This window comes from Acanthochromis polyacanthus, chromosome 8 (genome assembly GCF_021347895.1).
Source record: "Acanthochromis polyacanthus isolate Apoly-LR-REF ecotype Palm Island chromosome 8, KAUST_Apoly_ChrSc, whole genome shotgun sequence".
Classification (NCBI taxonomy): Eukaryota; Metazoa; Chordata; class Actinopteri; family Pomacentridae; genus Acanthochromis; species Acanthochromis polyacanthus.
In genome coordinates, this window is record NC_067120.1 from 19,763,485 (window position 1) to 19,791,185 (window position 27,701).

General features: G+C 40.6%; 1 protein-coding gene across 1 annotated transcript; it reads right to left on the minus strand.

The window, feature by feature from the left end:
- Window positions 1-259: 259 nt before the first annotated feature.
- snx33 (sorting nexin 33) lies at window positions 260-26,271 on the minus strand. The gene is made up of 2 exons (XM_022204871.2): window positions 23,923-26,271; window positions 260-4,608 (listed from the first exon to the last, which is right to left on the minus strand). The coding sequence occupies exons 1-2, from the start codon at window positions 25,349-25,351 to the stop codon at window positions 4,355-4,357; spliced, it is 1,683 nt and encodes a 560-aa protein (XP_022060563.2). The 5' UTR covers window positions 25,352-26,271; the 3' UTR covers window positions 260-4,354.
- Between the last annotated feature and the right edge of the window lie 1,430 nt (window positions 26,272-27,701).

Genomic DNA, 27,701 nt, shown 5'->3' on the forward strand with positions numbered 1-27,701 from the left:
GAACAGACAGAAAGAAACAGTACAAAAATGATGACGATGACAACAACAAAGACTCCCTGGATGAAGTAAGTGCATGTTTGGATGGGCCAGTTTGTTTGAAATCAGGGTCACTAAAAAAAAAGTATTTTCATACAATAAAACAGAACACTTGAATAGTCCAGATGTAATATGCTCATGTTAGGAAACTCATAATGCTACTGCAGTATCAAATGTCTTCAAAGGCTTTCTGAACCACAAGGATGACAAACACAGAGAGCAATCACCATCAGTACTTTTTATTAAGATTTATACGTCCCCGTCCCTTAAATCAAGTGACAAATTACTTACTGAAAATCACCATCTGTTATTTCAGAGACAGAAGCTAGGCACAGAGCTCCTGCAACTCACTAAGTCACACATCCATGTTAAGAAACAGTCACCTGCGTGAAATGCCTGGCATTTAACTTATCATGCAGCTTTGGAACATGAGAGGAAAGTCATGATGAAAACAATCCAATCTGCTAATGGTTTTTCTCTCTTCCTTTTTGCACCTTGCATGTCTTTCTTTAACCAAAAACCTGTCTTAGCCTTTGGTGTCTATGATAGTTTCTTTGTGGAATGTCTTTTTTTCTCTCTTTTTGTAGTTTCCCCCCCCCAAAAAAATGCTCTCTTCACATTTCCCTCAGAGCAGAACAGATTCAATTACAAAACCAGAGAGCACATCTATTTTCACAACCAAATCAAGTAGAGCAGCAGAAAATCGCAGACGTCTTTGGTCTTTAGAAAAAAAACTGCAAATGAGCACAGGTGCTGACCGAAAAAAAATGTAGGCATGAAAAGCAAAGGTTGGTTCAAATTAAAAAAACAAAACAAAACACACAAACAGCATTGCATTTAGACAGCAAAGAGTTAAAGGCTGCAGATGTGGACTGAAACAGTACCAGTAACTGAGACGGCACTCAGATCTGAGTCACACAAACACACACACACACACACACAGACCATTTGTTTACTGAGAAACCTGCACGCTGAGCCAGCACTTTTTCTGTTGTCACGGGAGACTCATAATAAAGTTCCAATAGACCAAAGATCACCACGCACATTTCACGAAAAGTTATTCATTCCACTTTTCACCCAAACACACCGCCAAGAGATCAAACCCTCCACCATCCTAGTGAAGAATCTGTGTATCACAACTGAGGAGAAGCTTACAAAAACATTCCCTACACTTGCTGAGGTAATGCTTGTAACTGCAGCGAAGGCTCCACATAAACGACTACGGGCGACACAACGCTAAAGATAGTCTCGTCTAAACCGCAAGTTGCCATGAAATTTTTCTCTTGTTAAACAGGATGAGTAATGTTACTTGAGCAGCTCCTCTTGCTCAGGCGGAGAGAAGTGGAACCTGAATTCTCACAGTCACTCAAATCTTATTAAGTGTGGAAAATTTTGCACTCTGAATGTGGAAGTTTCTTAACAGTGGGCAGAAAGTAGCACTTTGTAATCACAGCTGGAAAAACTATACGGTAAAGGGAATATTTTAAAGGAATAGTTTTATATTTTGAGAATGTTAGATGAAAACCAGTCGGGTACAGCCAGATGGTTAGTTTAGCCTGATATGTTATAACCTAGAAGAACCTCAACACATCAAGAATTCTGAATAGAAATCTATGACAGAATTCCATAAAGCCAGAGATGGCAGTTGTATGACACATGTCCCACCCTTACCCTAAAGCAGCCAATCATCTACTGCATAACAGTTGATCCATCCAGCCAATCATGTTGCTACACTGATGCCTGCTTAGTAGAAGTATAGCGGCATAAAGTCACCAAAGTTTATTAAGTCAGATTTGAGTGGTGATACTATACATACAGTTTTTTTGTCGCAGTGATCTCTCTCTGCATTAACTTAGACAGGGACCTGGTCTTGCTAGCATAAAATAGCAGGCCACGGCTGTCAGGTGGAGAGACTCACTCGAGAAGGACTTTGGTTTAGCTCAGCATAAAACTGGAAACACAGGGAAAGATCTAGCCTGGCTCTATCTAAAGAAAACAAAATATGAGGATGCAGATGTTGTTACAGCAGTTTCAGGTCTTGAGGTTTTAAGTTCTTGTTGTAGGCATTTTCTGATCGAGTCTGCCTTGGGGAAGAAAATGCGAGACCGTCCACTACGGGTCATGTGAAATTACGTTCATGCGAACCCCTTCTAATATTGTCTAAAATTTGCTTTCACACAGTCTGTACAGTGACTATGCTAAAAGGCCAGTAGTTGGAAGTTCAGCAGTACTGTACATGCAGTGAATAACTACACATGATCCACTGTTCATGTACGGAATGACGTCCTCTATGTGGACTACCATGGACAAGAAAAGTAGCATAATAGCAACAACTAGGAGTCATAGTAACAAGAAGTCTGTGCCCACAGGTGTCTACAGCTGTCTGTGTGAGCATCCGCAATGAAGCATAATCAAGGTTTTAGACTTCACCCCAAATGATACAGTGCACATGGTTGAATTAGTGTCGCTTGCTCCAGGTTAACTTTAGATTTAATGGCAGAGGTGGCCATTTTGAATTTTGCAGAAAGAGCCACTTTGTAGTCCTCTAGCAGGATGGATAACGCAGTCATGCTAACATTTCTAGCAGCTGCCTCTTCCTTTAGCATGCTGTCTTTCTTAGTCCGCTTTATGGATTGAGATCTCTGAACTAGGTTTTAAGACAAAGTTGTAAAAAGTGTGAAAGTGAACTGTGGAGTTTTACAGATTTACAATGGGTAATGTGTTGAACTATTTCTTGACCAGATGCAGTGACAAAACACCTCATAGTAGTTGATACATTTTCTACAGACTTAAGATTTTTTTTTTTAAACTGATAAGTATTTCACAAGCAGATAGTTGAAATTTGACAGCAGTAGCCAGCCAGGCAAGTTCTGTCAAGTTTCCAATTAGCTAAGCTAAGCTAAGCTAAGCTAAGAATCTGATAACTGTCCCTTCATATGCACACATAGTCGGACATGAGTATGCTGCTCAACAAACTCATGGCAAGAAAGCAAACATGTCTTTCTTTATGCTGTGGTGGCTGAAGTATGGAGACAATCTGAATTCTGTGTATTTTTGTGCATTAGATGTTTCAAAATGGTTGATCCAGAATGAATTAGACACAAAGTGGGGTGATACAGAAATAAGAATTTCGTCTTGTGTCATCCACATGATTAAAGTTAATGTTCTGCCTCACAACTACATGATCTGCTTCAACTCTCTGAACATTTTTCACATAAAACATACAGACAAACCTGCTGCTACATATAAAGACACATGTTTATGTTTTTCCACCTCGGACAAGGGAACTGATCTGCACGGCTCTTGACTCATTACACTCGTTCACCCACACAGCATAAACACTCCCACTCACTATGACCAAATAGTATATAAAAATGTGTGCAAACTTGTCTCAAGTCAGCTCATTCCAACAATTCACCTTATAAAAACACAAGCCACGCTACAGACAAATGGTCCACGTAAAACTATTCCATCAGAATGCTGCAGTGCCTTAAACACACGTACTGCATTTTTTTTTTACAAAAAATAAGAAAATTAACTCAATAAACTGAATTACACATTACTAGTAAGACTTTGATGTGGTGCAAAGTTAAGACAGGCATTTGTGACTTGTAACAACTAACATGAAGTTCAAAGAAGTGAACACCTGAGTTAGATGAGCACTCGACAAGACGATGGTACAATTCCACTTTAGTGTACAGTGCACCTGTTTGGCCAGAATGGACTGATTAGGAAATTAACTGACTATAATAAACCCCTAAAAGGTTTAAAAACACCTGGAATGTTTATTACAGGTTGTTAAATAAACCAGAATATGTGTTGTTCTCAAGGAATTTGGGTGTAACTGGAATTGATTCCTGGAGAAGCCAAAGTGCATGACGTGGGAGACAAGGGGACATTTTCAAAACAGAACCCGTTTCATGGCTTAATGTGTCACACTATAGAACGATCAACTAAAGATCCACTATGAATTTGAAACCTATAATCTTACTTTAAAGTTACAAACACCTTAAATTATGTAAAATAAACAATATGCTGTGACATTGCTGATGTGGTGTGTATTTTAGAAATAAAAGATACAGTAGGTTCTTTAAAAAAAAAAAAAAAAAAAGAAAACAAGAAAAAAGACTTTGAATCCATCAAAGTGAAAGACTGACTGGCTTTAAATGTCTTTCCAGTAACTACTGCTTAATTCGTCTGAAGTCTTTCAAACTGAACAAAGCGCCTTAATGAAGGAGTCAAGACTTGAATGTTCCATTTCTTCTTCTGTGTTTTTTTTTTTTTTTGGCATCTTGACCCAGAAAGCAGTTTGGTGTCTTTACAAACAGTCGTACATGCGCAGGGTGCGCTCCAGTTGCTGGACAACACGCTGGTAAAAGGCTATCTGCTCCCTGAGGTAGGCCTGCATCATGTCTTTGAAGTCCACCTCCCGCCGCTGATGGAAGTGGCTCATTTCTGCTTGGAGGGCGAACCCCACAGTCCGGCAGCGTTTCCTAATGCCGTCGGCCTCGTCCTGGTCCATCTTCCCTTCATCACTCATCCGCTGGCTCTCCTTCACCTTGGCAAAGGCGCCTGAGTTGAGAGAAAAAAAGTACACAAACATTTTAGTAAACTGTGTTATTGCACAGAAGGATGGATAGAAGCCAAACACAGCACCAGAAGTTGCAGAGCCAGTGCATCCAAATGACAACAGCTTCTCATTTACCTCTGCGGTATGTGGTAATAGGGATTTGTTTTGGCTTCACTTGCTCTGTAACTGAGATATCAATCTGAGGTTTCTGCCTCCACCCATATGCAAAGGAAAACACTGTTTATCACTCATAGACAGTAGAAGCAAACAGAAGGCAGCAGGTTTTGCATGTGTTCTGTTGTGTTAAAAAAACACTACATTAAAAGTCCAATTGCAACATGGGAGTGAAACATTTTGCACTGCTTCCATTAGACACTCTACAGAGTACACCGTCCATCATTTTCACTGGAGCTGCTTTCTAACAGAACACAGTTCTGGGGATTATCCAGAGGAACGTTGAGTCTGGGTTGCTTTTTCTGATGGACTATTTTAAGACGCCACACTGTGCAAAATCCAGTAACAGTTACTTTCATACAGTATATACATATGGCCCTGTGTGTTTATGGACCCACAAACTATGAAACACAACCATTCGCTTGTTCCTTCCTTCACAGAAAGCAGGTCTAGGAGTGAATTGTTTAGGTTTACAGCCTGTTGGGCTCTCACAATTAACCATCCATGAGGTATTTTGAGCTGCTATTAAAATATATATTTTGGGGATGTCTGAGACTTACATCGACTTCTTATAAGGGGCATGAAATTGGACCTTCATACATGATTTGATTGTTCTGCAGAACATATTTCCAGGTGTCTCCACTGTATTTGTATGAAGGCTTAACCCTAAAAGATAAACTGGGGAGATAAAACAATACTTGCTGCATTTTAAATATTTTTTATTGCATAATTTTGGTAAACATACTCTTTAAAGTCAGTTCTCCTCACTTTTCTTTGTCACTAAATAGCTGTAAAATGTTTGCAATAAAAAAAAAATCATAAAAGGAAACTTGGGTGGGTCTGCATTGCAGTATGACATGCCACATAAAAACCTGCTAGTGTAAGATTATGCTAATATTAATGGTGACCAACACTGCAACTTGCCCCCAAGAAATTAACTACCGTAAACTCTACACTTTATAGGCAGAGTAGCGAACGCACCACACAATCACTTCTTGTTTCACTGCATACCAAATGTCTAGTTTCAGGATGACGAGGACTAGTTGGAACCGCATCCAGCCAGACTGCTATGATTTCACTTCCTGAGTGCAGAACATGGCAGCCCAGTGGCATGTGGCCGTGCTGCATTTCACATCAGATTAGCGAGTCTGTCTCAATCTCATATAACCTGATCTTCACACCGGGAAGAAGACAGATTTTCTGAGCAGACAATCTAGCTATGTGGACTAGTTTGGACAAGCAAGTATTCTGTCTTTAATCCTCCCGCCGAAGTCTTATCCATTAGCGGTATCTGTGAGGTCATGCTACACTGCACTTGGTATGGAATTCCTGGCAGAAGTGTGGGAAAGCATGAACAGCTTTTTCAGACTATTCCAGCAGAGGAGGCGTGTGGACTTCAGTCTGTGGTGCTGACCTACATTCATGTATTCTGTTTTCCACATGAGAGGAGAATGTGCATCAAAAGATAGCATGTCTGTAGGACATAAAGGAAAGGCCCTCTTGAATGTGTATATGTAGGAATAATGCAAAAATCTCGTAACAAATACAGCTTGATGCACTCCCCCTTGCAGCTAAATTTGTTCTCTAACTTGATGCAAAACTAAACGCTACATGTTGGATACCAAAATGTGAGGCTGCTTTGATTTCCTTCCATTCTAAAAAACAATTCCTCTCAACATTTTTGGCTCAGCTGATGCAAAATCTCATCACAAAGCAGCTCATGCTTGCAGCTAAATATGCTCTAACTTCACACAGAAAGAAGAAAAAGGACAAAACCTCAGAACACAAAATAAAACCTCCTTTGCACTACAGGCTTTCGGCCTCTTTTCCCTCCTGTTACCAAATGCTAGATGATACAAAGCCAGTAGTCTGGAGAGTCACTAGATTTGTTTATCTTGCCCGACCAGACCAGCTACCGCACAGTTCACATGTGACAGATTCATGGGTGTGTGCTGGATATATATTAGTTCTCCACAGGGGTTAAAGACGGGGAGTAACAGCAAGACAGGGCAGGGCAAATGAATGAAAGGAAAGGAAAGGAAAGGAAAGGAAAGGAAAGGAAAGGAAAGGAAAGGAAAGGAAAGAAGAATGCAGGAAAGCTGAAAACACAACAAAAGTAAGGCTTTCAAACAGGGTTGTGCACATTTCACGAGACGTTTTAAGACCTTTTTAATATGACTGAATGCAATTTAATATGTGTTTCACAAGCACACCAGCAAAAGTATGAAAGTACAATAGAAAACCACTAGGGACGATACAGCCAAGAATTCTTTATTACTATATCACATTTTCCAGTACTTCCCAGTGGTCTAAAATAACTAGAAGGGCATTTGGACAGGGCACCCTCAGCCAAAGTCAATGCCCTATCTGGCACTTTTAATGGAAGTGGTCTAGATCCACCCCCAAAATTAGATGTGTTCTTCTTGTGCCTATGCTACACCTCTGCACCAACTTTTATTAAATTCAACCTCATAGATTTTGCGTGATCTTGCTGACAAACAGACAAACAATAGGAGCTTAATCAATCAGTCAGCTGATATCAACGCCCGATACTGGCCAAACACAGATATACCATTATCTATATTGCTTATGCTGTCCATTATGAGACATACAATTTTTTCTTTTAAAAAGCAGAACAAAATACAGAAAAATATGGTTGGGGAGATTCAGAAATTGGGCCATCACAAAGTCTTTAGCAGAGCAGCTGTGATTCCATTGTTTCCAATTCTACTGACTGCAGCACATGCAGCAGAGTACATAGCACAGCTGAGTAGACAGTGGTGTGGAGTCAAGCAGTGTCTTCACAGTAAGTTGCAAACTATGTAGTGTGAAATACATTGCTAGAGTTAATAAACAATGACCCCATATATTTAATTATGATATATCGATTCCAAATTTGCAAAAATCCAGCATTTGTTGGGTTCTAACAGACATATAAACAAGCAGCACTGATCACACCTCTGTCTCTGCCTTTGCAGAGCAATTATTCCTAATGATGTAATTAATTAAATCACTGGGATCTGAACCCAGAGAATCAACAGAAAGTGGATAGATAGATTAACCAATTTAAAACAATTAATTTAAGTCCAATTCAGTTTTTGCTAATTCTTGCAGCTTGCAGCAAAAGTATTTACCACAGGTCTGATGACACTGACAAAAAATTATACAAAAAGGATTAAAGAGCCTCCTGCTCATACTATCCACTGTTGCAATGCTCACTTTTAGTGTCTGTGTGTGTCGGTGTACAAACACATTTACAACAAATAGGGCTTTAAAAGCCTTTTTGAGATCTGCAGCTACACCATCTAGTTTAGTATGTGTGAGGAGAGAAAGAATGAGGACAGTTGAGATTAACTAGCATCAAACCCCTACGGGCGACTGAACTCAGACATCTGCTAAATTCTTCTTTCCCACTGCCTCCCTGGGCCTGAGGTCACTGCAGGGCAAATTCAGGAAGTGCACTCCTTCTCCAACTTGACATCTATCTTCTGTCTGTGTGTCCCAAAATCTGATGATGGAAATCTCTCTTTAAGATACTTGTATTTGCTTACAGCATGTGGTGGTTGTGTGCTACTGATGCCTTGGTGTTGATGACATTTGCCCAGTTCCTTATGTCTGACTTCTTGTTAAGCAACGTCAGCGTTATTTTTTCTCCAGAGGCTGCAGATTCTTTTAAGATCTAGACATTAACACGCAGCAGTTGAAGCTCAAGTGAGTCTAATTTTAACTCCTTCTCAGCTGGGAGAGCGGTTTCCAGTCACAGTTCATTAAGTCATACTTCTTGTTAAACCCTTAAGATGAGACATCATTAAAGCAGAGCCTCTTCAGCTGAGGTTGGTTTGTATAAATCTGCTGACAACTGCAATGTAAATGCAGCTGATCAACAGAACGTAACATGGGCTGATATGAGGACTACTGGTCTCAATTGTTTGAAAAGAGATTATAGCATTAGAAGCATATTTATGGGGTGATATGTAGCATTAATTAGTTGCCTGGGAGGATAGTAATCTACAAAAGGCTCACTTTTTCATTGTAAAAATCTAAGTTGGTGCTTGAAGCATTAAAGCCCACGCTGTGGTCATTTTTTTCTCACAAAGTAATTAGTCTTTTTTTCTTCTGGCAGAAATAATTATGCTCCAAAACTGGGAAACGTTTATTTGCTTAGTAGAATGGCCGTCTCCCATTTTGTACCCTGGTCATGGAATAATCCTGAGAAAACACTACAGCTAAATGATTCTGTCTCCCAGAGAGAGTTTCACACTTTGGTCTAAAAATGTGTAACAGAGGAGTGCAATTACTATTCCTAAATTGGGTTTTGTTTTATATTATATATATATATTATTCATTCTTGTGCTTTACTTTGGTGTCACGCCTGTAGTTGTCAGGCTTGAGTTTAGAATTGTAGGAAACTTTATTCTGGCGTACCCTCTTGGTCAGATCTCCCTCATAAAAGAGATTTTAATCTCAAGAGACCTCCTGGTTAAATGTAAATATTTGTGATGAACTAAAATGACCCCTAATCTAGATACACTTCCTCAGAAACTAAACTCTCCCTTCAGAAGACAAGTTGAATGCAATCTCAACTTCTGAAGAAAACAGCTTCTCAATTCTCTCGAGATGTGTGTGTGCGTGTGTGTGAGAGACAGCACAGCTACTAGTATGGAATTATTTCACCGCCGCAAAGCAAACCACAAAACACACAACACCCTTATTTTTCCTTTAAGACTGGGAAATTTCTCCCTGCCGAAAGTAAAAGGAAAAAATATCTCGCAGCTGACGACATAACGTTTTCAAGTCCAATCCAAAGTGCTGCGGTTGGTGACTGAAACACTTCATACATTGGTAGTACACAGATTGAGCTCAAAAAGCGGAAGTGTGAAAGCTCAAAATGTTCAAATACTGGCAAGAAAACAGAGAGGAATATTCCATTTTGAATCTGCCTAATCAGAGTGACTCATCAGTGTTCTGTAAAATAAACTACTCTGGGAATTTGGATCAGAGATTTCAAACACAGGAAGGACCAACGTGACTGAGTAAGATTAGTGGATGTTTTTCACACCGGACAGACTAGTAAACAGAAACATTTTTCAGCTGGAGACAAATGAGGCTTGTCGCCACAAAACACTGACCATTAGTAAAGGGCTGAGAATGTGTGTTTGTGTTCGTAGGGGCTGACGTCTGTGACAAGCACCACAGTGAACTGATGAGGGATTTGTTCCTTGTTTATCTCTCAAACGTAAGTATGAAAACATTGGTAAATGGGTTTTAAATACGACATCATGTCGCAGAGATGACTGGTGAACTAGTTAGCAACCAAAAGCAAACACACAGGCAAGTCTGCACCATACTATCTGTGTAGCTTACTGAGCTACTTACCCCTGACATTCTGTTTTCAGGACTGTACATCATGGATGTGATAAGAAGAACTGCCTAACTGGCTGAGACTTGAATAAAAATTCCTTACCTGCATAACTCATGAGCCAAAAAGTTTTCTAGCCCAGACAGATTAGTGAAGAGTTCATACTGCGTCGCAAAATAAAACTATATTTTCTAGATACTGGGGAGAATTTACGAACACGAAACTGATCTTATTTGCACTGGATGGCATCCTATCAACAGATTTACAGCAATCTGCTATATAAAGGTGATATACAAGGACAATGCTTAGTGGGCTGCAGAAGATTTTTCACAAGTGACCACTGGAAACAATCAGCAGCTGAGTGGCAACAGCGCAAAAAGCCTGGTAACTAGGGCTGGAAATTTAACACGTTAATTTCGATTAATTAGCTACAAAAAACATAGCGCACCAAAGAGTTACACATTTAATCGCATCTTCCTCATTTTCGTAATTTCTGACACACTGGTAACACTGATGAACACTCCAACCCAGTAGGTGTCAGTAATGAACTTAAAGTCTGTTTGCCAATTGTGGCACAACGCAACCAGCACTCAATGCGGTGCGTTTCACATATATAATGAATGGTATGTGGGAAATTGACAGATGGTACTGGCAAACGGTGTAGCCAGCCCACAATAAACCACTTTTAAAGATATTGAAAGTGCTTGTGTTTTCAAAATTTTTTTAAAATGTTGAATATAATCGCGATATTTGCACTTTGAATTTGCAGTACTCTGTGAATGTAGCAGACAGATGAAAAATGCACAGACAACTATAAATGAAACAAACATTTTGTTGTTAAAGTTCCTGTATATCTCTATTCATCGATTCAGTCATCAACCAAAATTAGTTTGAATCGAAAAACTTTGCTTATTGTGTCATATATTGCTATGAGATAAAATACGATTAATTAATTACAAAGCCTCCAATCAATTAGCTATTTTTTTTAAATTGTGTCCCACTACTAGTAGTGGAAGTGATACTCTCAGAGGCAACAAGCTTGCTAACAGTTAGTGAACTAGCAAAGAAAGGCAGATCATGAGATCCTAATCCAACACACTTTTTGTTACATTTGGTGAATATTTCCTTGGTCGGCTCTGTATGTGTGCTGAAAAACAATCTAATGTTCATTCCATAGACCAGTTGTAAAAGATAAGCACAACCCATGAATCTCTGAAAGGTCAAGCAACATGTGCAAGTGTCCTCTCGAATTAAAGCGGAAAAGAAGCAGAGGAACTTTATTTTCAAACATCACCATAACTTTACTTATAGACTCATGGGCAACAAAAAACACACAAACTTATGAATAGAAATTCCCCAGTAGGCAGGAAATGAAAGGTTTGACTCTGGAACCCCAGAATTCCCCTTCAATGTGTTTCTTGAAATGCTCAAAGAAAATTAGACCCATGTAGCAAAATATCAGAGACCTTTCTAAAGGAGAACAGATTTCACCTTTAACTGTGCATTAGAAGGCCACATATTTAGCTCAACTGATGATAAGACAATAACTTCACACAACTGGAGGAGGAACTCACAGTCCGTTATGTGACGATCGGCATATGTTTGTCTGTCTGTTAGCAACATTACTCAAAAACGGACCAACGGACTTGGAAGGGAAGGTCAGGAATGACACAAGGACCAATTGACTAGGTTTTGACAGTGATGTTGCTTACAGTCTGGATCCATGGATTTGTGAATGATTTCTGTGCCAGTGAGAGATGGCAGCACGGCGTCACTGTAACTATGACAACAAGTGAACACTACATCAGCTGCCTGCTGATGATCACGATTGCGATCCTACTAAAAATCAGCCGTCCTGGACTTATCGGGACTTATCCATCAGAAATGATACAAGGAACAATTGATTAAATTGTGGGGGTGTTTCTGAGTCCCATCAATTTCCACTGTGCGCTACATATTTAGATTCGGTATCCGTACATAACGTACACATGCATAACACACTCCTCTAATTGGTGCAACGTAATTTTGTTTGTGGTGGTACATCTAAATTAAATGGCCACATTCTATGGTGTTGTGATTCTGCCACAAGTTTGTACAGGATTTCAGCCGTTGGAATTGATACAGTGACTGAGCAACTTCGGCAGAATCACTGCGCTTTCTGAGTGCTTTTCTTGTTATGTTAAGTGAAGTTAGGTGTAAAAAACTGGTAACAATGCAGTTCTTTTACTCTTTTTCCAAAGCTAAGCATGAACATTACTTCAAGTCCACCTGATTAGTCCCAGCAGTAACTTAACACACCACTGCTGTCACTCCCCAACAGCCAGCGATGGCTCGGATTGTTTTCAAGTCAATATTATAGTTCAGTCTGTTACTAGTCCCAGCTGACACAAAACCAGTCTGTGCAAGTGCTGTACATATGGTTAACAGCTCAGCAGTTTATGGCTGAGTTATTGTATTTACAATTTTCTTTTTTTCTAGCACGGCAGTACCATATGGTTGTAAAAACTGACTCAGTTTTGAGTTTATAGGTTGCTCATTTTCAGAGGAACAAAATGCTAATGTATTTTCAGGTTGAAGTTAACCATTGCTTCCAGCTTAGCACACACGTGTGTGTTACATAAGCAGGCTCAAAAATAGAGACCTTATGCCCTTTAGAGGAATGGGGTTCCAGTCTGAAGCAGATCCTTTTATCTGCATATGGAATTCAGACTTTTTGGTCGACACATTTGTTTAGAAACTTGTTGAGAGCTTTGTGTTCATTGCTGCACTACAAATAAGCCGTCACTGTGGTGCTTGCCTTTGAGATGGATCCGAATAAATCCTGCCTTTCTTTACCAACAACCGGCAAAGTGTTTCTTGTGTTTTGAAAGGTCACAAGAAGCATACCAGTTTTTCCAACAACACTGCGAATCACAGTTGGGTTGACAACAGCACTCTTGGATGGCAGCAGCTAAATGCTACAGATTCAGTCAGTGACTTGAACTTGACAAAATTGAATTCACTAATTGCGGTGTTTCAGTTTAAATTCCCTGATTTCATTACAGTTTTTGGCAGTTTTTAAATGCTAGTGTGACTAAGCCAGTGGTTGATGATGCCAAGTCAGACGAAGGTTGAGAGTTGCATGTAAACTTGACAGAGGAGGGAAGAGGAATAGAGAAAAGGAAAGAAAAAGACAGGAAAGGAACATCATGTGCAGATGGGCTGAAAATATACGGGAGAAGGAAGTTAGAGAAGAGAAGAGAAGAGAAGAGAAGAGAAGAGAAGAGAAGAGAAGAGAAGAGAAGAGAAGAGAAGCAGAGCTTCAAGAATGCATGACAGTGTCAAAAAAAAAACTCTGCAGTATCTGCCAGTATTTAAAGTAGGCCTTAAAAGCCTCGAGGATAGACAAACATGAAAAAACCCCACTGCTGACTAAGCTAACAGTAATAGTGTTTACAGCAGCCAATCACAGACCCAGATAACACTGAACTGGAGCTTGTGTCCCAAGTTGGAATGTGTTAACTGATTTTATCCGCTACAAAAATATATCTTCAAAGCCAATTTTCACTCTGCAAACATGATACTGAAACAAGTACCTAAATCCTCTGATAGGATAAAAAAAAAAAAACAGAACCACTGAAGGATCTGGCCTGCATGGGGAATTATTTCAGCAGAAATCTTTCATCTGCACTCGATACTACTTTGCGCACATCCACCACTTTTGTAACCATGACTGCAACATTTACACTTACAGAAATATGACATGAAGCGTCCAAGAGCTCCAAAGCTCCAACTGAAACTCCTAACTGAAGCCATGCACAGACATGTTCAACAGATGTTCTTCCTTTTAATGTGCAGAGCGAGTCTGATCTTAAACTATTATATACTTCACATTTACACAGATGGCGTCGTAAATCCACACTTGTGTCTGACATCTTTGCTATCATGATGCATTTGTTTATTGAGACGGATATGCTCAGCTATGCTTCTTGAAGGCATGTATAATTCATTATTGCTAATAACCCTTGTGTTTATCTCAATGCTCCTCTGCAAAGGGATTTATTCAGTCTCTTTTCAGCTCAGGTTTCCTACATTTGTATGAAAACGGGGTGTTGTCAGTAAAATCAAATGCTGGACTGCATTAAACTATTTGGGGTTTCCAGCTGCCACTTGGAACAAATGCATGGCTTTCTTATGAGCTTACTTTGCAAACTCAGCCAGCCTCACAAAGTTCAGACATTAAATAACACTTTAATCATCACATATCAAGCAAAACAAATGACCAGTGTTAACATGAAGTGTGACATCACAGCTTCCTTTGTATAGTTTTTTACAACTACTTTCAGATTTGTAAGACAAAGCGCTGTGATCTCGTGTAATCCCTCTGGGCCTGAAGGGTTTCTGTTGAGTTTCTGATTGTGTCAATAAATTCATTTTTAATAGTGTCAGCTTTTTTGTTATGGAACGGATGTACAATTTCCTCTCTATGTTTACCCTGTAGCCTCAAACATTGAGAAAACTGTAAGCGGCTTCCGCGAGGCAACACGAGTAAAAATGTAAAAGATGTTCCTGTGGTGAAAGATGTTTGGCCGATCAGAATCTTAGTCATCCTTGCCAGCACAATAAATTCCTTCCTGTGATGTGGACATCCGACGTAAACCTTTCTATTTTCCTATCCGTGAAGATTGCTCAGTAATGCTCACACATCATCCTGACACAAGAAAAGACCACAATGCTCCACTAACAGCGCTCTCCTCTGAGGGATGCTGTCTCCATGCCAACCACAAGCATCCTGCCGGCGTTACCGTGACAGCAGCTACGACTGGCAAACCCCAGAGGCTTTCTGAGAGTTAAAGCTTCATATCTGTTATGGGGTGGAACAGATTAACAGATGGATGTGAAGAATGATACATTTCAGCTAAACACTTGTATGTGACAGAGACAAGGAAAAAACTGCATTGATTTGAGGGTTCTTCAGCTGTACTTTTGCTGCACTGGAGGTAGAAGTATTATTAGCTTTACAGAGAGAGCCAAGACAACAATCAGTGAGCTAACTGGTTTAGATAATGCCAAAGAATGAGCTGATCAACAATGAGCAGATACAGATGGCAATGACTTTTATTTTCCATGTATTCATGGCAATGCAAGCAAACAGAGAATTAAGCTAACAAGTGGTCCATCCATTCGTTTGTGCCGTTAGGGGTCACTAGGTGGTGAAGCCTACCTCGGCGTACACTGAATGAGGGTCTATTGTAGAGCCCACACATACAGACACACAAACCCATCAACCCATCCTCTGCATATCACACACACAGAGGAAGAAACAAACGCAAGACAGAGAGAGGTCATACAAACTTCATACAAAAAGCGATTTGCCTGTTCGGCGGGTCCGTTTTCAGGAAATTAATCCAAGTTTTACATGTCTCCACATGTCTCTTCAGTTTTTCAGCTCAAAATACTGCAAAGACTATTCATCTCACTACGACTATATAACCCCTGGCTTTAGGGCTGTTTTAAATGGACTGTTTTTGCTCTGAAAACCAATGGGCTGGCTGCTGCTGTTCCCGCCCCCTTCAGGAAAAGCATGCACTATGTGTCTATGACTGATGGCTGGAGCTGTCAATCACAGTTTGAGCCGAATGGCTACTGGCTAGTTAGGCGCTGCATTGCACCTGGGGTGAATTTCTGCGAGCTTGTAAAGCTGAGAGGGTAATTAGTTGTGAAGGGCCTGAGAAAGGCATATCTAAGCAGCTTTAATTTTGCACCTCACAGTTTACAATAACCAAAAAAACAACAGAAACAGATTTTCACCATATGGAACTTTTAAGGCTAAATATGGCACTATTGTATATTTAAGTTGCATGATTTTCGGAGGCACTAGGTAGCAGTAGAACAAGCTGAGAACACATCGTCCATGACATTATATTAAAAATTTGCTGTGGTTAAGTATCCACATTGAAACTCAAACTGAAAAACAACTAATGGCAGTGAGAGAAAGTAAAATACCAACCAGTGTCTTCCGCTACAAAGCAAGTTCAACAAACCCAGAATATCTTTTCATTATCTGGCTTCACTAAACCAAACAACCACAGTCTGGCTAAGCTGTCACATGAAGCTGACGAGCAACTCAGTAAGTGAGCCCTGAGTTTCTGAATTGAGCTCGAGCACATTCACATAAAACAGCAGTGATAGCACCAGATGACCAAACATGGACAAGTGCGGAGCCGCATATTTTTCATAAGAACAACTAGAACTATAATTCCAAACCAATATGTGGACTTTAAAAATATAATACAGGCTAAAAGCAACACAGCTGCTGCAGGCAAAGTCAGAAAGGAAAGCTGGCAAAAAGCTTCAGAAGTTTATAGGCTTATCAATATCACTACCATATCATTAAAGCACAAGCTGATCCAACAATAATTACTATTGTGTATCACATTAGATTAATATGTGGCTTAGATGCAGCCTATTTTTGTGACGTTTATGACAGGTTGAGCCTCGTTTTTTCAGCTGCACCACTGGCAGGGTGAGCCCGTTTTGGGATCAAGTATAGAGCAATTTTTTAAAAAAAAGAAACAAAAAACTATCATTCACACCAGCTCCACAGGAGGTTAAGTATGCCATATGAATTGCCAAGCTTGTAGCGCTGAAAACCAACAATTACACCTGAAGTTACCTCACTAACCTCAAATCCTACCTCATAGTACAGGCCTCAGGGGTAGCATCCATGATCTGTGGCGTATTAGACGTGGCACATCTCATGTCACATGATATAAAACAAAACAATCACGGTATCAAACTTTTTATATCCTGTATTGACAATTACAGGTCAACAGTAGTTTTACACCATTCATGCTTCAGTTAATCTTGCTTGATTAGCAAATATTAACTGCATTGGGCCATTTTCTGTTTGTCACAGCATAACAACTGCCGTTTTTATAATGGTGAGCTATAGGGCTGGACCCAAATATCAAGTTAACGTTTGTGTCTGACTGATACAATTAACATAAAAAACTAGACTCTTAACTCAATTAAATATGAGCATGCACACATGAAGTATAAACACTTTTCTTGAAAATTAAAGTCTGGCAGTACTGTTAGCGAACATGGCACTAAGATGTCACATTCCATTGCAGCCAACCTGTGGGGCTAAAAAATGAAGCTAACACAAAAGTTGCAGTGCCTCAAACGGCCACTTGATGCTGGCTTTAAAAGTGAGTCACCCCTTATAGTCCCCATACTAAAATGTCTAACTTCACAGCAGGATTAAACATGTTTATATCCTAGTACTAAAGACAGTTTTGGTCGCTAAAGCTAATTTTGCCCATTCATGACAAATTTACAGGGCATTGTTTCTAGCTAACTTACTCTTTTGATTTGTGTTAGAGTTCAAAGTGTGTATAGGTTAGGGTGTTGCCAGTATGAGTTACACATTTCAGTTCATGTCCTAGAGATGTTCTCATGGTCCAGCTCAGCTCACGCTCCACTTCTTTGCTTATTTTTTGGATTGGCTGGTAGTCAGGACTGCCTAGATGGCGATGGCCAGAGCCACCACGATGAGCTTAAAAAGCAGCTCTGCAGGAAAACTACTGATGACATCACAGAGGGTTCATCCATCTTTAAATATAGTCAATAGCTACAACCAGGTTCAACTTGGCTGTTGTAAATCAGTGTGCCCATGCAGCAGACACAGCTTTAGCAGCTATGAACATGCCTCAATATCGAACCTTTGTGACACATGATTTTTTTGTTAGTTCTGTGTCAGAGAGGTTTTTGACTCTACCATAGCATCATGATCACAGTTCGTGATCATGGTGCACTGTGCACTAATGTTTTTCTCCATTTTCAGTAACATATATGGGTGGGGCAGAATATAAAATAATTGCATTGAATAGCTGTAGTGCTAGTGCTAGCAAACTCCTCTCTTACCTCGTGCCTTTTTTCAGTCTAATGCAATTAAATTTGTGATTCTTTGAGAGGAGGAGAGAGCTGTGCTGGTTAAAAAAATAAATAAAAAAAAAAAGAAGTTCTCTAAGACATCTGTAATCTCCTTCAGTGTGAAACAACGCTGCACTAGGCCAACACAGATAGGAATGCAGAAGCACGTGGATAGGCAGTGTGTGTAAAGACAAGGGCCCTGCCTTTGTCAAGATTTATGAGTAAGCTAACAGGAGAGAGAGAATGTTTGCTCTCCATAGTCACCACAGTCAGCGAAGGGTACAGTAGCCAACCAAATTACATACAATCAGTGTTCAAAAGGTGCCATGACTGGGCCACTGCACGCTCCTCAAACCCAAGTCTGACTTCACAGATTATAGTCTGTGTACCTGTTGGCAATGCTATATTTTTCTGCGTATTGTAACTAGCGCATGGAATTTTAATTTGCAACATGTTCACACACACATTTACTAGGAACTGGAAATCAAAATATCTTTTCCTTCAAAATGATACAGCCAGCATGTGGTTTTGTAATGTGTTGCCATATGGAGGACAACTAATCTCTTGTCCATATTAAAAGTCTGGCTGGTGTGCTGGAGGCATCCCATGGGAGTTAGTTCATTCTCAGACTGAACAACGCTCTGCTCTGGTGCGGATCACAGTAGGTTTTATCTAAATGTGCAACGGCTGAAAGACAGAAAAGACAAGCACTATTTTCTATGCTTTAAAACAATCCAAATGTCCAAACAATGTAGTCAAAAGGAGAATAGCTAAAGTCTGTTTTGGTTTTACAGTTTCATAGTAAATGTTGCTTTACTTTCCTCAACATGCCATCCTCTGGAAACAGGTGATCCAGATCCAGACCTCATGCAGAGCGAAACCTCGGATCTCATCTTACGCAACATGTGATCACATCGGATTGGACTGATACCCACACTGCGGGGCGGGTTGGTTTCACTCTATTGTGTTTGGTTTTGTAAGCTTCAAAAGGTGGTTTTTGTCTCAGATTAGTGCCATGACTGTTGCCAGGTACAAAATCTACAGAACACAATCTACTTCACTCTCACCAATACCAGATACAGATGGAGTCGGTCCATCCTTACTTCTAGGGAACTCACATCTAATATGTAAAACCTGATGAACACCAGACCGGCAGAGCTCAGTTCGTGATTATGTGCAATAAGTCAGAGAAAGTGCAAACACTCAGCAGGAGATAGCGCACGCAATTTCAGAGATCGGGATTACCAAGAAACAGTTGTATCTGGCAGTGCTTAGATCCGCCTCAGAAGGCCTTTGATTCTGAAACAACAAAACTGTCCAATCAGAGAGTTCCTGATCTGGACGTCTGCGGTAAAAACAGGTGAGTAAGACCAGAGAAGAGGATAACAATAGAGGGATTCATCATTCATTGCGGAAAGACTTGCAGATTGAGCAATAGCATGTATTAAAAGAGAAAATCTCTTGAGTAGAAGCCAAAACTTTGACTGAAGAAATCAAGCAAAGAGACAAACAGAGCACACCCTAATGTTTTTCTGATACTACCCTAAACCTTCTCCTCCCTAGGTCCATTGTATAACGGCAGCATGGGGTTACTGCCTACCAACCACATCTTAAAGCCAGTTAACATTCCTGTTGCTCACCGGGATCACGGTTAGAAATCAGCTCCCATAGACCTCAGTGAAGTCAGGCAGGAAAGAAGCAATAAGGGGGTGAAGAGGAAGAGGAGGAGGAGGAGCGCACCGGAAATGGCTAACCTCAGGTCTATGTGTTCTGAGTGTTGCTACAGCTGTATCTGGTTCAGCAGAACACAAGTCACATCAAGGGGAGTTATGTGGACCGACAGGGAAGGCTCAGCAGAGAGAAAAGATCTCCGCCCGAACAAAAACACAAGGCACTGCACAATGTCCTCATATACAGCAATTGTTGTCTCTTGGCTCGAGCAATCTGTCAATATTCCTTCCAGTGAGTTTTGGAAGAACATCATGCTTTTAATTTCTCAGTTTGAAGAGTTCATTTTCATTTAACGAAAAAGGCAAACTTCTCAAATGTTAAATGAGAGCTAAAAGCAGCTTCGCCTACCTAAAATAGTCAATCAGGTCACCAGGCATTCTGTGCCAACAGTCAGCTGCAAATGAAAAGTGAATGCCAAGAACTGCAGCTTTTGATTCAAAGCATAGTCTTGGCAAGTGTGGAGATGAGAATAAAATTCAGCTTCAAAGGAAAAGCATGTGGAGAAATACATGTCCAAAGGTATTAGGTTCAGGTCATCTGGTCAGTTCATTGATCCGTATGCTCTCACTGGTCAGAAAATCACCAGTAGCCTTCCAGGATTCATTATTTTTGGTGGTGGAAGAAACAAGATGCCTGTGAACACTCACACTGTCACAACTTTATACCTGCCCAACCTACTGTTTTACTTGGAGTCGGCTCCAAACTTGTTGACACTATGTCACATAAGTCATGGGTGCGGCTGCATTTTATTGAAACAGGTGGTCAGTCAAGTGTAAACGTAGCAAACAGTAGTCTATATGTCACAACTCAGCAACCAACATGGTTGTTGCTGATTACTGTTATCATTTCAGCATAAAACAATCAAGTTCAAATGATTTAATATAAGAAATACTAGTTTTAATTGTTGACTCAAAATTCATTAAGGCTAATAAATCTAGCAGGCCAGAGTCTTAACTTAGAGACCAAGCGACTGGTTAAAGAGTTGGTACAATTTCAGAAGACCAAGACTGTCTTTAGCTGACTACAGCCCTATAAACGATGTTGAGAACATTTACCACATGATAACAAACTTTATTAAGATTGAGGTTAGATGTTCACTCTCTCCATGATTCTAAAACATAAGATGTTGCAAACAGTCACTGTTTAATCTGGTTTATGGCATGTGTTTGTCTCTAAAGCACAAGTTGGGTTTTTTACACAAGAGACCTGACCAACTTCTGTTAAATATGACTGAAAAACAAGGCATTATAAACATGTCTATATGTTCTCATCAGACAAGTTTTTTTTTTTTTAATTTAATCTCAATCCACTTTGAGCTACTCACCTCAATCTATTCATTATAATGGGGCTGAATAAACATTTTCCTCTGTAGTGTTGAAATCATTTTAAAACCTCTGGATGTGACACCACCAGGGTTGAAAAAACATATTCATTTTATTTTGGTGTTAGCTGGGAGGACTGACCCTTTAATCTAATTCAGATGGCAGTGGTTTTCTCATTTATTCCTGGGGTGGAGTGACTTAATGTAACTGGCTGAATTGTATCACCAGTGACCTCTGTGATAATGAGCACCAGCTGTTTGTAGAAGATAATAACATTTACAAGCAGCATTACTCTTTCCTCACTGGTAGCAGTCCTTTCCTTCCTCCTGAACTAACCCCGATCAGCTGATTCGTTGGTAGAGAGCTGACACAGAATGCGGATGTACCAGTTCTCTCTGGCCTAAAAACAACAGGGCTAACCTGAGAGTCCAGTGCTTAATATTCCACTACTGGATATGAAAGAAAGAACTCCAACAAAAACCAGTCATCCCAAATACAGTCAATTAAGGAGTGGTATTTAGAGGACAGTGGTGTGTTTTATGATTTCAGGTCAGTAAGTTACTCATTAAACACCATCAGGCTGCATCAGTTATCAAAACTTAAGTATTTTACACTTTCAGCAGAAGCAATGACAATATGTTTAGAGATAACATAAATTAATAAAATGAGTGGAAAGAGTTGTTGCCAATGCCAATAAAAATTACGAGTAATAACCAATATTTGAAAACATCTACTTGCTGGAAAAATTAAAATCTTGATGCCAAAATTTAATACAAACTTCCACACAAAACTTTGCTAAAATATCTTCATTCATTGATATTGATGTTAATTAGAAGAGAACATTTCGTCATTTATCCTTCAGTGTTTATAGCCATTATTATTGACATGTAACCAATCAGATGGTGCTGTTGGCGGGACATTGCTCCAGACTACAGAGGGACTACGGACAGAAAGAGGAGGGGACATCAGAGTCAAAGTGGCAGCTTTTTATATAAATTCTATTGGTGATCGAATAAAAATGTTGACTGGCAAAATGGTAAATATAAGATCAAAAAAATCCATGTGTTCCCCAATGTTCAAATGATAAAAAATAGCATATATTTGCCATTACTAATACAAAAGATTAAAAAAAACCCTGCTCCTATATGCTATATATTTACTCAGTAGGTTATACATAGAGAATACTTTCAGTAAATGCATTATGCTACCCTTCCATAATTACATGAACATAATATGACTATTGTTCTTTAATGCTGTTATTATATTTGTATTTGGGGTAGGCCTATTAGTGTGTGTGCACACCTTGAGTCTGTCACAGGTATTTTGGGCGTCAAGGACCGAAAAGTTTGGGATCCCTTCAGACCAATAGTCTGTCGAGCACCACATGCATGTATGTGTCTTGACAACACAACCACTAGACTTAAAAGACAAGGATTCCAACATAATATATCCACTTTACATGTGAATTCCCACTGATTCAATTTAAAATCGCAGGACTAGGCAAATTACCAGAAAGGCCATTGTCTCAGTGGTTGAGGCAACCTGATAACATATCGCCTACTGAGACGGCTCAGTCCAAACAACACAACCTGCCAATGACGCTCAAGTGTCCTGGTCACATCACGGCTGCTGGCTGTAACATTATACTCCAACAAAACTCTGGCCTGTTTGTATCATCAAATTTTGAGCGGAACAAAGGAGAATTTAAGCAGAACTTTCACAACAACAGACAAACCTGTTTGAAACAGAAGTGATCACTAGTTACTTATACCGCAGGTCAGATACAAAGTTGACACATTTTCAGTCTCTATTGACAGCCGGTGTATATTTTGCATCATGTCAAATATATTAGTGCTTTTGAGCATAATGTGCTTAAGAAATATGGAATATTTCATTTGTGGCACGGTTTTCTATTAGAATATTCAACTGTGCGAATCTATTTCTTCAATTATTTTTCATTATTTATTATTTAAGTATTTTAATTATTTAAGTATTTCAAAACAGAGTATCTGGGACTTCAGCTTGGATAATGACCATCACAACAGTTGCAGAGAAAAGTTTAAATCGGCTGACTAATTTGCAAATTGACAAATCGTGTTAAGTGATGACAAACCCATTTGCACAGCCTGTCAAAGCAAATCAATGTAACAGCATGTGTGAGTGACCTGAAATACATCCCTGAGCGACACATAAAACATACTAACAGGATGATCTTGGGTTCAGATGTTGAATCAAGCATCGATGCGTGTGATGAGCGGAGGGGGAGGCGTTGGAGGCAAAACCTGACCTAATCTGTCACCCATGACAAAATAAACTGCACAGATTGAGTAACAAAGCATGACTGCAGTCCTTCTGCTTGCCGTGTTCCTACTAGCAGACACTCTATATTATTGTTAACAAAGCTTTTGAAACACTTTCTCACTGTAGCTGATACAGGACTTCCTCATACTGAGTTTCACTTGCTTGCTATAAAGTTATTTAGGTTAAATAATAATCTGCTGGAACCTAGAAGGTCCTTCTCCCTTCAACGCAGCCATTGCCTGCCGTAAATTCTAATTGGTGTGGTATAAAAAGCTAATTATGTGGTCAAGTGGCTGGAGAAGTTAAGTTATTATTTTGTCAGTTTGAATGAAGAGCTGTCTTTAGACATTTAACTCAAATAAGTTAAAGGAATGAAAATCAGTTGGGGTTGTGTGGATACATCCAACTATCTGATGACTACAGATGCAATTATGAGATTTTTCCACAGACAACATTCACTAAGATGTCAGAAAAATCTCTTACACACTGAAACTACTCATGGAAAAGCTCACCTTTCTGTAGATGAATGATGTCGGGGAAGTTGGCGAGCAGGCCTTGGTAGAGCGACAACTTATCCAGCATATGGAAGAGGTCATACTTAGGTTGGTCTGCAAACATCTCTCCAATGTTCTCATAGGTGCGGCCTGTATGGGAGATGGCGTTGTTGAGGGTGTCTGACCTATGGGGAGGGTCCAGCATGAAAGCCTGGCTGATGGACTGGAAGGCGTTTCCCAGGCGCTGGAACTCCTTCCTGAATCCACCCAGGTGTTTACGCACCAGCTCTGAGGCAACGTGTGTCAGCTGCATCACGCTGTCGTCCATTTTCTTCGTGAAGGCCTTGAAGTTGTCGACCCGCTCCTCAACATCCTGAAGGTCCTGGTGCTCGTTGGGGATTTGGAGTGTCAGCATGAAATGTGCGCCCACCATCTCGTCCTTCTCTGCCCGTCTCTTGCCCAGTTTCCACTGCTTGTCGTCAGCACACATCAGAAAGTGCTCAAAGCCTTCGTACTGGGAGAGGACTGGGTGACTGGTCATGTGGTTCATCCACAGTATCAGTCGCCTCTTTCGCTTCTCGATGAAGTCTTCCTCAAAGCGCCCCGTGGCCTGCTTCTCAGGCAGGTGGGGAACAGAGATCACAGTGAACTTGTGCAGTAAACGGTTATACAGCCAGTCAAAGTGTTTGTAGCGTCTGTATACTGGACGCCCCGTGTGGCTTGGCGTGACCCGGTATGAAATGTAGGTCTTGATGCCCTTGAACTTTGTCTGTTTGGTGGGGTCTTCAATGGAGCAGGAGAATGGCTGTGGGTTGTCCTTCCACCAGGGCCCCTGGGGACCCATCTCAATGGTGTACGACTCAGCTATCTTTGCCATCATGGGGACGTCACCGAGCACAAATGCCTCGACCCCTGAGCGGACGAAGCTGGAAAATCGGTTCAAGTTCCTGCCCACCATGCTGCCCTTCCTGGAGCTGGAGATGCTGTCCTGTCCAGATGGAGTCTTAGCCCGATAGTGCACATTGGGGTTGTTGGACAGCGGGCTCTGATTGGCATGTCCATTGGCTCCAGGACTCCTAGCAGGATCAGAATCATCCACCACTGTGGATCTGTCATCCCAGTCATCCCAGTCGTCGTCGTCATCGTCATAGTAACTCGGCTGCAAATGAAGAGGAGTATTTGGGGTGGACGGGAAGAATGAGGAGTCGTTTCCTAAAGAGCCTGCCGGGCTGATGGAGCAGTCGGTCACGTTAGAGTTTGAGCGAGTGCGGATAATTTGCACATAAGATGCAGGAAAGAGACCCCTCTCCCCTCGACTGTTCTCTCCCTGGTACCAGCCGTCCACAGAGTTCTCATCAAAGATCACCAGAACTTCGTTCTCCTGGATGCTGATCTCCTCTTTGTTTTCACTTAGAAAAGTGTAGATGGCTTTGGCTTTCACTGACATCTTGAAACTCCAGTGGGTCCTAAAGCAGAAAACTCTATATGCACATAGTGCCTAGATTAAACTGATGCTACTGTCACGGTGCATGCTGTATTGGAAACATTTGACACTAGCTCACTGTAATATTTAAACTCCTCTCAAATGACATGGCAGCTGTTGGATCAGGTGTGCAGCAGCGCTGGATGGCCTGTGTAAACTAAATGATCTGACTCTAACAGTTACATAAAACAGTGCCTTCTATCCGCAAAGAAAGTGTCTGTTCTCAGCCCATTGAGGCTGCTGATCTATTATTGTGTTTTACTTCAGCTCTAGCAGTAACGTCAGCCTACAAAAGCTCTATGAAAAGATAAATCCCTCACAGCAGGAGGACTCTCTACCTCATTTCGCATCACAAACACAACAGGTTCAAAACCAAAAACTGTTTTCACCAAAGATCTCCTCAAAACGCACCGACGGTAGTTTTAATCCTCTGAAACTGGACTGAAATCTCGCGTCTTCCACTTACTGAACACTTCTTTCTCATTACGGAGCCTAAAAATGATCCGTGATGAAACTATTCCCAAGACCAAGTGGTCCGGCGAGAAGAAAAACAGAGGGATGAGTAATGGTATCCCTGTGCACTCTGAGCCTGCACCGCATTCCCTCAGACTGAAACTTGCTACGTTTTCCTTGTAAACAGGTTCCTGCGCATCTTCGGTCGATCCTTCTCGTTTCACAAACAGCAAAACAAACAACCAAAACAATCCTGAGCTCCGGGTATCAACACGCTCCGCGGTGTCTGTTGGCTCCTGGACTTTATTCCTGTGCGCGCTGCAACAAAGTAACTCTTTCCATGACGTGAGGCTCGGACAATTGAAGGCAAGTTCGCCTTTTTTTTCATCAGATCCTTTATGTTCTTTGAAAGAGGAGAAACAGGCTCAACGTCGCCCCCAGCAGGAGGAACAAAGCAGAACAGATAGCTTTACGTAATCGCTTCACATGGTGACTATAACGATAATTAGTACGTGGTATAATTTCATTATTGTACCTATAATAATAGTCATGATAATAATGAGAATATCTGTAATGGTAACAATGATGAAATTAATCACAATAATAATATGATACTAGTAATAATAACAACAATAATAGTGTAGTTGATTTAAAAAAATAACAATTCTAATTGTTATAATATTTATACTAACAAATAGAATTATAATAGTGACAAAAATTGCACAAGGCAGAGATTCAGCCCTTAACTGAATGAAACAAGACTATACAACTTTCGTCCCCTGAACATTAAAGAAAGGGCCAGAATTGAAAACTGCAGTAATATTTTGAACCTTTTGTTTAAAAGAGGTTGATGATGGACCCAAACTAGACATAAAATGATCTGTATTCTCTCTAGAGCAAGAAGAATTTAAATTGTGATAGTGGTATCACATATGGATTCCTTCTTACATTTGTATAGCCTTGATAATTTAATGACAATCCAAGACCCAACATTCAGAGACAAAAACTGGTGCACCTTAAAGACAAAGGACACTCCTTTGAGGACAACAATGTTCACATTCTGGACAGAGAAGACAGATGGTTTGAAAGAGGAGTGAAGGAGGCCATCCATGTTAAACTGGAACAGCCGTCTTTAGTTAGAAAAGAGGGTTTACATCCACTTATCAGGTACTTATAATGCAGCCACAAGATCTATGACCAGAAAATTTCATCACCCTTAACTTCTTAAGTCACCCTTGACCTGGCAGGTTCACAACCATTCACACATTGTTACCATGTGCATTTTGGGTCTTTAATGGACCTTAAACCATGTGGTTTGACTACCGATCAGTTAGTTAGAACTGAAGAGACCTCTTGGATGAGTGGAGACATGTTTTAAAGAGCCATAAAGATTTTTTTGACTGAAGCTCTCCGGAGTGGGACATACACCGATCAGGCATAGCATTATTACCACCTGCCCTAATATTATTGTGTTGGTCTCCTTTATGCTGCTAAAATACCCAGTGGGGCATGGACACAGACTCGTAGGGATGTCCTGTGGCACCGGGATGGTGGCAGTGAATTCTGTGGGTCCTGTGGGTTGCAGAGGGGGACCTACCTAGATCAGGCTGTTCCTGGCACATTCCACAGACGCTCAATAAGATTTGGATCCGGGGAGTGTAGAACCCTGGTGAACACCTTAGCTCTGTTGTGTTCCCCGGGTCACTCCTGAGCAGTTTTGTGATGTGTCGAGGTGCATTGTCCTGCTGAGGGTGGCAACTGGCATCAAGGACTACTGTTGCCATGTTGGAGTTGGGGTTGCTTGATCTGCAATGCTTAGGTGGGTGGTACATGTCAAACATCCACATGAATATCAGGCCTC